General features: G+C 36.4%; 1 protein-coding gene across 1 annotated transcript in view; it reads left to right on the top strand.

The window, feature by feature from the left end:
* Positions 1 to 1,721, top strand: part of NDUFA4 (NDUFA4 mitochondrial complex associated) — a 7,370-nt gene extending 5,649 nt beyond the window's left edge. The window contains exon 4 of the mRNA XM_007113169.4: positions 1,505 to 1,721. Within this exon, the coding sequence (XP_007113231.1) occupies positions 1,505 to 1,561 (57 nt within the window). The 3' untranslated portion in view covers positions 1,562 to 1,721. The remainder of the gene's footprint in view (positions 1 to 1,504) is intronic.
* Positions 1,722 to 11,745: the final 10,024 nt, after the last annotated feature.

The following is an 11,745-nucleotide window of genomic DNA, read 5'->3' as shown; positions in this document are numbered from 1 at the left end:
TCCCGTTGTGGAGCACAGGCTCCAGAAGCACAGGCTCAGCGGCCATGGCTCACGGGCCCAGCCGCTCCACGGCATGTGGGATCTTCCCGGACCGGGGCACGAACCCGTGTCCCCTGCATCGGCAGGTGGACTCTCAACCACTGCACCACCAAGGAAGCCCCAAATATTTATTTCTTAAAATACAACCTGCAGTTCCTTTTATAAATATTCCCTTTAATATTTTGTTAATATGTTAGAGATGATACAGTTACTTTTTAAGTCTCATTGTCTAGTTCAATTGCTTCATAGGAGAACACTGTCAGAACAAAAAATACTGCTTTATGACTGATTTATACTTTTATGTTTATAAAAGTCTGTGTACGTATGTCAAGGATAAGCTTCACAACCTGGGAATTTTTCTTTTTTAAAAAGTCAAATAAAATAAGAATTTTTCAATTAGAGATAAAGAAGTTATAGTATGTTTGGAGAAATAAAAGGGTTTGAAGAAATGATGGACACAGATTTATGAGCTTCTTGCTTAAAAACTGAAGAAAATGATGATAATTCTGCAGTTTTGGTTCTTTTGGAGTTAAATAATATAGTCTCCAAGTAATTATAGCACAGCCTCTTCAGTGTTCTTTGGCACAAGAATGAGTAAACTCAAGATTATAGCTTTATTTGGGCTTATGTACAAATCCTAATGTTTCCTCAGTAGGAATTCTAGAGCAGTATCAAGTATAAATCATTTTTTTAAAAAGTTGTTGAGAGTTAGAGGCAGTTTTTTTAAGTAATGATAGATATATTTCTAAAATTAAGTTGAATATAAGGAAATTTATGGAAATTACAAAGTTTCCAAAATACAGTATTATTTGAAAGCAGAAATACTGTACCGTTTAAAAGCTTTTGTACCAAAGGTGGTCAGGTGTGAATTTGATTTTGATGCATTCTGGGTTACAAAATTAAGGAAACGTCTAAGTGAGAGAGAGAAAATGGACAGAAAAGCCATCAAAGCAGGCCAATTTGTATCTAAAAATTACAGAAACAAACACACAGCAAAGTATTACTTTATATTACTAGCCAGTCTTTATTGCTTTAAATCTTTCCCATCTAAATTATAGCCCTTTCCTAACCAAATAGGGATGACAACTGGTATTTCTCTATTCTGTTGGAGAGTCACACGTGTACGTAGTGGAGATGGAAGTAAAAACAAGAATTGGAAGTATGTATCAGAAGAAATTCATAATTATTCACCTTGAAATAGAAGAATTTTTTTATAGGTCTACCAGATTACACTAGCACTGCTCTTCTGAGGAAGATTGAATATTTTTACCTTACCAAAACCATTATTAAAGAACTGGAATTTTAATGTCTTTGTTTGAATGACTTTTATATTGTTAAATATTCCTAATACAAAATTAATGTCTGTAATTGTTACTATAGAAAGCGGAATAAAAATAATCTTAAACTTCTGTACCATCTTTGTGTATTTGATTGATTATCTAAAATATCTTTTTTCTTTTCCAAGTTCTACTCAGTGAATGTAGATTACAGCAAACTGAAGAAAGAAGGTCCGGACTTCTAAATGAAATGTTTCACTATAAAGCTGCTTAGAATGAAGGTCTTCCAGAAGCCATCCGCACAATTTTCCACTTAACCAGGAAATATTTCCCACTAAATGCACAAAATCATGTTGGTGTATTGTGATGGGGTTTACACTGATTAATAAATAGTTTGAAACTTGATGTGTGTCACTATTTAATGCCGAAACTCTACTCTGAATTTTATAACTTGGGGTATAGGAAATAAACTATTAGAATTTAAGGAGTTTCTTGAATTTCTGTGTATTCGTGTAATTTGAAAATAAGACTGTAAGCTGCTCTAATAAAACACTTTTATTTTGTGTGTAGGCCATTGGTAACACTAGGGCATATTTAAGAGCTGGAACTGGAAGTCAAACGTAGATTGGCAAGATTATTCAAGCCTCTTTGGCATGGGCAAAATGAAAACCTCTAGATTTTTGTTACTGGCTGATGTCGAAGCATCAGTTTGTTGTTAATGCTGGTTTTTACCATGGCATTCTCTTTGCTGAAGATTTTTAAGGTTGTTCGTCACTGTGGTCTGGCTGGGGATTGTAGTTGGATCTGAGTCCATCACTATGAACCATGGAACTAGTGGCCAAGAAGAGCTCTTGAGAACTTCTGCTGAGTCTTGGCAGGTTTTTAAAGGCTAGAAAGTACGTTAGTAGCAATTTTGAGTGAGAGTTAACTTTTTAAGAATATGGGCTGTGGAATTGGAATTTGGTAAGAGAAAATGTTTGGGTGTATATTGATGTTACCTGTTACATAGCTCTGACCTTGTAGCTGGATCTCAAATGATCAAATGAGCAGAACATTTCAGTGGTTCAGTGGTGGCTAATCAAGAATTAACCATGTCATATATCAAGTTTCCACATAGGTATATGTAAATCATGACATTACAGAAACTTGAGGAATTTAGTGAGACAATTTTGGATTTTAATATATAGGTATAATAAATCTTTGTGTTTACAAAGTAATAGCACATTTTGCATGTCAGGAACTGAATTAAATGTTATGTGGATTATATCAAATACTTACATTTTTTTCAAAAGCAGTAAGGAAACCAAGACTTGGATTAAATTATTCAAGTTCATTCTGTTAGTCAAATGTGGATATAGTCGTCCCTTGGTATCTGGGGGATTTGTTCCAGGACACCCACCCCTCTCCTACCCCGGCAGACACCAAAATTCACAGATGGCTCAAGTTCCTTATATAAAATGGCATAGTGCAGTCAGCCTTCTGTATCCATGAATGCAGAACCCATGGATGTGGAGGGCCAACTGTATTTGAACCCAGGTAGTCTTGAATGTAGAGTGCATTTCAGTTACTTGACCGTTCATACTTTTAAGCTCCTATGTCTCTTGGATAATTTCAATCTCCAGAGCAGAGTTTCTCAGCCTCGCCACTGCTGACTTTCTGAGTCAGACCATTTGTTGTAGTGGCCTGTCCTGTGCATTTTTATTTTAGCATAGTTAGCAGCATCCTTGTCCTCTGCCATTATGTGCCAGTGGCACTCTTCCCCTCTCCAGGTTATGAAAACCAAAAATGCATGCACACGTTGCCAGATGTTTCCTAGTGGGCAAAATTGTCTCATTCCCATCCATGTTGGGAACCACTCTGGATGCTTTGGCACAAATCACCTCAAAGTTTAAAAATGTGTAAAAAACTACACATTAGTTATAAATAGATAAGTAATTGAAAGAAACATTTTATTAGGCAGTTCTGGATAAATGCATTAAGAAATTAGTAATAGCATTTTTTCCTATTGAAGTCAATTGTATGGATCTTTTAAGATTCTTAAACTCTTTGTGTTCAGTATTCCTGGACCTTTCTCACATAAAACTGAATGTAAGATTTGGCATGAGATATAGTATGTCTTGAAGAAACTATAACATCCAATTACTGCTATTCAGGAAGCTGCAGTGGCAATGGAAGTTGACTGTCACTTAGGACTGCATCAGATATCAATGCTGCCAGGAAAGATAACGTGCTTTTTTTTTTTTTCCTTAAATGAATTTGTTTAAAATTATGCTTTTACTGTGCTGCTTATTTAAATATACAGCAGACTGCTTTGTCAGTTCCTCAGCTTAATGAGGTTACTAGGCAGAGCTACATTTAAATCCAGATGTTGCCTTGGGTAGCATTTATGTATATTCGAAAAATTGCAGTTTTGGGAATTGACAAATGCTTCCCAGTAGGTACTTGAAACAAGAGCCAAGCAAAAATTATACTGAATTTTGCTTCTTTCAAGTTTATTAGCCCACCCTGATCAGGTTTTACCCTTACCACTCAACTAAAAATGCTTCTGTTTAGGGCATCAATGACCTCTATGTTTCTAAACTCAAAAGGTAATTATCATTGCTCACTTTGACCTAATAGTAACAGTTGACCCAGCTCCTTGAAATATTTTCTTCCTTCAGTCTCTAGAACAACATACTGTCTTTGTTTTCTTTTTACATCATTGGCTTTTCTACTCAGTCTCTTGGTGATACACCTTCACTTAGTGTTGGAGTGCCCCAAAGGAAAAACACTTTGGACCTTTTCACTATTTAAACTCTCTTTATCCAGTCTCATGTCTTCAAATACCATGCTTTGGCTGTCCAAAGTAATTTTTCAGATTACATGTCCAGTTTGAACTTGTGAACTTCTCAGTTCCCACATCCACAATTTTCATTCCTGCTGTTTTCAATTATGTCAGTTTATAGGAACACCATCCTTCCAGTAGTTCAGGCCGAAATCCTCAGAGTCTTCATTAACTCTTTAACACCCCATATCCATATATTGATTATGTTTGCTCTACCTTAATAATGCCCAGAATCTCACTACTTTCAACACACGATTCCCCTACTGTCATCTAGGTCCTAAGCCCTTGTCATCTAACCTGGAATATTAAAATAACTTCTCAGCTGGTCTCCCTGTCTACAGTCTGTTCTCAGCACAGCAGTCAAGCTGATTTTTTTTTTAATAAGACTTACTAGAAATAAGGCACAAAAGACTTGAATTTTGGCCTTACTATTCTGATTTTTAATTTATTTATTTTTGCTGTGTTGGGTCTTCGTTTCTGTGCGAGGGCTTTCTCTAGTTGTGGCAAGCGGGGGCCACTCTTCATCGCGGTGCGCGGGCCACTCACTATCGCGGCCTCCTTGTTGCGGCGCACAGGCTCCAGACGCGCAGGCTCAGTAGTTGTGGCTCACGGGCCTAGTTGCTCCGCGGCATGTGGGATCTTCCCAGACCAGGGCTGGAGCCCGTGTCCCCTGCATTAGCAGGCAGATTCTCAACCACTGCGCCACCAGGGAAGCCCCAAACTGATCTTTAATACAAAACTCAAAGTGATCTTTATTCCTTTGTTCAAAACCCCCAGCATTTCCCTATTTTACTCAATAAAAGCTAGATACTTTAAAAAAAGAAAACGTTCTGACTTTTTACTATTTTCCGTTTTGCTCCCACACCAGCAATTGGATATCCTAGATCCTCTACATGCCTCAGGGCTTTGCATTTGCCCTTTCCTGGCTTGGGATTCTCTTCCCCAAATGTTGGCATGGCTTGGTCTCTCACTTTTTTCTTGTCTTTGTTCCAGTGCCTTTTTTTTTTTTTTTTTTTCACGAACCCGTGTCCCCTGCATTGGCAGGCGGATTCTCAACCACTGTGCCACCAGGGAAGCCCTCCAGTGCCTTTTTAATGAGGCTTTCCCTGTCCAAAATTTCACACGTACTGCATTCTCATCACGTTTTAATCTCCTTTCCCTTCTTTGTTTTCATCTTAGTACTTTTACTGTCTAATATGTTACATAATTAGCTTATTTTGTTTTATATATCTCCCTCTACTAAAATGTAAGCTCTATGATGACCAGAATTTTTGCTGTTTTGTTTGTTTGTTTTGTTTGATGTATCCTCAACACCTAGAATGGTACCGGGCACATAGCTGGTGTTCAGGAGATATTTATAAAAGACCAGTTCATCGAGTGTCTAGAGTGGCTAATCATAAGCGGCTACAAGTAACTTAATGGAGGCAGAGAATCAGAATTGGAGATTATGGAGCGCCTTTAGCAAAAGGGCTCTGAGCTTTTCTTCACCACCCCCCCTAGTGGATAATTTTTTAATAGGTCTTTTAAATTTCCAACTAGAGCATTATGTTTGTACTAAAACATCTCCTATCCAGGTATTTGAAGTCTGTTTTCTTATTTCACATTTCAGTCAGGATGAATCTGAATGAAGGAAAAATTAGGTACAAGCACAAATAAAACCAGATATGTCCTTTTATTAACAACAACAGCAAATTTTCCTAGAATCCACATACCGTAGTTGCCATTGCCAAAAAATATCCATTTTCTTTTTTCGCATTTTTTCTTTTGTTTCCAATTGTAAAAGCAATGCATGCTCAGCGTATTAAAATAATTCACAGGAAACATTTTTATATACCCAAGGCTTACTTTTAGTAGTATAAGAGGATATGTTAGAATGCTACTCTGTAACCCCTTATTCAAAAATGCTTAAATATGGCATGCAGGAACCTTGTTATCTTAACAAATAGCAGTTGCTGCATAGAAAAACAGAACCTCTAAATTTGAAATTTAAATTTCAAGTCCAGTAAAAGTATACATAGAAATTATATATACATTTATTACTCTTTGGTATTTCCCACTGTAGCAGTTTGTTCCTTTCCTCTAAGGTGGTTGGTAGAATTCATCTTTGGAGGAAATCTCCACCTTTCTTGGTTAGGTAGAAGGTAAAGAAAAAAGACAAGAGAAAGGGTTATAAGAAGGCATCTCATATCAGGATGAAACTAACAATAATGGATAACATTATTGAGCCAGGCACGATATGTATTACTTTATTTACTACTAATTACAACATTGTAAGGCAGACTTATTACTGTACCACACCCCCCGCCACTTTTTTAGACAAATGAGGAAACCAAGGCATAAAAATATGCCCAAGGTCAAACAACTAGGAAGTGGTGGAGCCAGGCTTTGAATCCAGACAATTTGACTTCAAGTTCATTCCCTGAACCCTCTAGACCTGTCTCATATGGTTGTCTTTAGAATTAAATAAGATAATATATGTAAGAGGCTTAATGTGTCTCCTGCCAGAATAAGTATTACTTAAATATTAGCTATTATATTTATAAAGCTTGGAATTCATTTCTTTCTCGCCTTCCATCAGAAACTTTAATGGGAAACTTCTAAAAGCCATATTATATAAAACTTAAGGGAAAGAAAAGGACTGTTTAGTAAAAGCTTATCCAACTGCCAACAGTCTGATCAAATAACTCTTTATTGCAAATATCATTGATTTCAACATGTAGACAAGGTGACCCCCCTTTTATACCAGAGCTGTAAGTCTAAGAAGTATGATTTATGTTTCTCCCTAGGTTTGCTCAAGCAATGCCTGCCCACATAGCATGCCATAATAATGTTCCACCCTCTCTGATTTGCATTATGACTCAGTGAATTAAAATCTTGATATGTAGGTCATCTCTCCTTGGTTGTAAATGATGTTGAGTTAATCCATGCCTGATATTGAAAGAATTTTTTGATGCTATTTGAATGATAAATAGTATCTGGAAAAATTTATCTCAGGTCTCTTTCCCAGCTATTGTTTTTTAATCTTAAAAGGCAACAGCTTGTATGCTCTATAATAAGCTTTTCTGTTTGTTTCTAACCAAATCTTTTCTAAGAAAAGAGTTAATACTTCACAAGATTTTCAGGCTCCATATTAATCCATCCTAAATGAAGATACTTTGCAAACTTAATTTGTTTAGACTGGTCAAAGAGTAATTTATCCTTCCTTGTTATATAGTATATTTCAAAATCTTAAATTACAAAGCAACTTTGTTAGAAGAATCCTGTTAAATTGTTAAATCTTATAATTTTTACAAGGGGCTTGCCTCATATTCCCTCATGATTACTTCTAGCTGTGGTATGCAGGTAAATGTTTAACAACCGGCTCTCCAGGGGGAAAAGTCCTGATTTTAAGCATTTGCCAGTTTCTGTGATTGGCAGTTTAATGCCTTCCCCTAGAGTAGTCTACCTCCTAATCCCTGGAACCTGAGAATATATTCAGTTACATGTTCAAAGGAGAAAGAAGGTTGCACATGAAATTGATGTTGCTAATCAGCTGACCTTAAAATAGGGACATTATCCTGGATTATTCAGGGTCCAGTGTAATCAGAAGAATCCTTAAAAGTGAAAGAGGGAGGCTGAAGAGGAAAGTCAAAGGGAGGTGTGACTATAAAAGAATGGCCAAAGAAACGCACTGTTGCTGGCTTTAAAGATGGAGAAAGGAGGCCATGAGCCAAGGAATGTGGGAAGCCTCTAGAAGCTGGAAAATCTATAGATGTGGAATCTCTTAGAGCTTCCAGAAAGGAATTCAGCCCAATGAGACCTGTGACAGACTTCTGTATAACTGTAAGATAGAAATTTGTGTTGTTTTAAGCCACTAAATTCACGGTGATTTGTTACAGCAGCAATGGGAAAACTAATACATCCGCTGCAGCAGAGTTCATCCCCTGCATTGGCAGGCGGATTCTCAACCACTGTGCCACCAGGGAAGCCCTCCAGTGCCTTTTTAATGAGGCTTTCCCTGTCCAAAATTTCACACGTACTGCATTCTCATCACGTTTTAATCTCCTTTCCCTTCTTTGTTTTCATCTTAGTACTTTTTACTGTCTAATATGTTACATAATTAGCTTATTTTGTTTTATATATCTCCCTCTACTAAAATGTAAGCTCTATGATGACCAGAATTTTTGCTGTTTTGTTTGTTTGTTTTGTTTGATGTATCCTCAACACCTAGAATGGTACCGGGCACATAGCTGGTGTTCAGGAGATATTTATAAAAGACCAGTTCATCGAGTGTCTAGAGTGGCTAATCATAAGCGGCTACAAGTAACTTAATGGAGGCAGAGAATCAGAATTGGAGATTATGGAGCGCCTTTAGCAAAAGGGCTCTGAGCTTTTCTTCACCACCCCCCCTAGTGGATAATTTTTTAATAGGTCTTTTAAATTTCCAACTAGAGCATTATGTTTGTACTAAAACATCTCCTATCCAGGTATTTGAAGTCTGTTTTCTTATTTCACATTTCAGTCAGGATGAATCTGAATGAAGGAAAAATTAGGTACAAGCACAAATAAAACCAGATATGTCCTTTTATTAACAACAACAGCAAATTTTCCTAGAATCCACATACCGTAGTTGCCATTGCCAAAAAATATCCATTTTCTTTTTTCGCATTTTTTCTTTTGTTTCCAATTGTAAAAGCAATGCATGCTCAGCGTATTAAAATAATTCACAGGAAACATTTTTATATACCCAAGGCTTACTTTTAGTAGTATAAGAGGATATGTTAGAATGCTACTCTGTAACCCCTTATTCAAAAATGCTTAAATATGGCATGCAGGAACCTTGTTATCTTAACAAATAGCAGTTGCTGCATAGAAAAACAGAACCTCTAAATTTGAAATTTAAATTTCAAGTCCAGTAAAAGTATACATAGAAATTATATATACATTTATTACTCTTTGGTATTTCCCACTGTAGCAGTTTGTTCCTTTCCTCTAAGGTGGTTGGTAGAATTCATCTTTGGAGGAAATCTCCACCTTTCTTGGTTAGGTAGAAGGTAAAGAAAAAAGACAAGAGAAAGGGTTATAAGAAGGCATCTCATATCAGGATGAAACTAACAATAATGGATAACATTATTGAGCCAGGCACGATATGTATTACTTTATTTACTACTAATTACAACATTGTAAGGCAGACTTATTACTGTACCACACCCCCCGCCACTTTTTTAGACAAATGAGGAAACCAAGGCATAAAAATATGCCCAAGGTCAAACAACTAGGAAGTGGTGGAGCCAGGCTTTGAATCCAGACAATTTGACTTCAAGTTCATTCCCTGAACCCTCTAGACCTGTCTCATAAGGTTGTCTTTAGAATTAAATAAGATAATATATGTAAGAGGCTTAATGTATCTCCTGCCAGAATAAGTATTACTTAAATATTAGCTATTATATTTATAAAGCTTGGAATTCATTTCTTTCTCGCCTTCCATCAGAAACTTTAATGGGAAACTTCTAAAAGCCATATTATATAAAACTTAAAGGAAAGAAAAGGACTGTTTAGTAAAAGCTTATCTAACTGCCAACAGTCTGATCAAATAACTCTTTATTGCAAATATCATTGATTTCAACATGTAGACAAGGTGACCCCCCCTTTTATACCAGAGCTGTAAGTCTAAGAAGTATGATTTATGTTTCTCCCTAGGTTTGCTCAAGCAATGCCTGCCCACATAGCATGCCATAATAATGTTCCACCCTCTCTGATTTGCATTATGACTCAGTGAATTAAAATCTTGATATGTAGGTCATCTCTCCTTGGTTGTAAATGATGTTGAGTTAATCCATGCCTGATATTGAAAGAATTTTTTGATGCTATTTGAATGATAAATAGTATCTGGAAAAATTTATCTCAGGTCTCTTTCCCAGCTATTGTTTTTTAATCTTAAAAGGCAACAGCTTGTATGCTCTATAATAAGCTTTTCTGTTTGTTTCTAACCAAATCTTTTCTAAGAAAAGAGTTAATACTTCACAAGATTTTCAGGCTCCATATTAATCCATCCTAAATGAAGATACTTTGCAAACTTAATTTGTTTAGACTGGTCAAAGAGTAATTTATCCTTCCTTGTTATATAGTATATTTCAAAATCTTAAATTACAAAGCAACTTTGTTAGAAGAATCCTGTTAAATTGTTAAATCTTATAATTTTTACAAGGGGCTTGCCTCATATTCCCTCATGATTACTTCTAGCTGTGGTATGCAGGTAAATGTTTAACAACCGGCTCTCCAGGGGGAAAAGTCCTGATTTTAAGCATTTGCCAGTTTCTGTGATTGGCAGTTTAATGCCTTCCCCTAGAGTAGTCTACCTCCTAATCCCTGGAACCTGAGAATATATTCAGTTACATGTTCAAAGGAGAAAGAAGGTTGCACATGAAATTGATGTTGCTAATCAGCTGACCTTAAAATAGGGACATTATCCTGGATTATTCAGGGTCCAGTGTAATCAGAAGAATCCTTAAAAGTGAAAGAGGGAGGCTGAAGAGGAAAGTCAAAGGGAGGTGTGACTATAAAAGAATGGCCAAAGAAACGCACTGTTGCTGGCTTTAAAGATGGAGAAAGGAGGCCATGAGCCAAGGAATGTGGGAAGCCTCTAGAAGCTGGAAAATCTATAGATGTGGAATCTCTTAGAGCTTCCAGAAAGGAATTCAGCCCAATGAGACCTGTGACAGACTTCTGTATAACTGTAAGATAGAAATTTGTGTTGTTTTAAGCCACTAAATTCACGGTGATTTGTTACAGCAGCAATGGGAAAACTAATACATCCGCTGCAGCAGAGTTCAAGGTACCATCTTGTTTTTATTGATCAAAGGTTGGAAAAAGATGAAAAGAATTAGCTCTTGAGAGCTGATGTGAACTGACTTCAGCACATCACTGAGTAGGCTCAAATAATAAAAGTTTTGTTCATTTTCTCCTTATATTTCATAGTAGAATAATAAATGCAACAAAAAATGACTAATTGAAAACCTTATACTATCATTAAGCTATTCCCTAGTATTTACTTTTCTTGTGTTTTCTTTGTTGTTGTTGTTGTTGTTGATTCCTCTTAGGACCTAAGGCAGCTGGAAGGTAGGAAGTGGGAAGCAACTAGGGAGGGGAAAGAAAGTGAGACGAGGTCATCATGTTGAACAACTCCTGAGGGGGACTACAGTACAAATGATGTCCCATTTAGTTGAACAACATTAAGTCCTCAGCATAATTTTAGATTTTTACACAAATATGAAAAATGCTGCTCTTTTATTCAGTGTTTCTTTTAAATTGTTCACTAGAAACGAAGTCAAAAATCAGGATCATGTAGAAAAAAGAGAATGGGGTTTGAATCATGTAGAACTTGGTCTTAGTCACTGTCCAGCCAAAGAACCAAAAAGAAATTCAAGAGATCAAAAACACCATAACAGAAATGAAGAATGCCTTTGATGGGCTCTATGTAGACTGCACAGAGCTGAGGAAAAAAATCTCTGAGCTAGAGGATATGTCAGTAGAATCATTGGAAACTGGAAAGCAAAAAGAACAAAGACTGAAAAAAAACAACAGAATATCCAAGGACTGTGGGGGTAATAACTACACACATACATG

Source organism: Physeter macrocephalus, chromosome 5, assembly GCF_002837175.3.
Source record: "Physeter macrocephalus isolate SW-GA chromosome 5, ASM283717v5, whole genome shotgun sequence".
NCBI classification, from domain to species: domain Eukaryota; kingdom Metazoa; phylum Chordata; class Mammalia; order Artiodactyla; family Physeteridae; genus Physeter; species Physeter macrocephalus.
The sequence above is the reverse complement of the archived record's forward strand: the minus strand, read 5'-3'. Positions and strand labels throughout refer to the sequence as shown.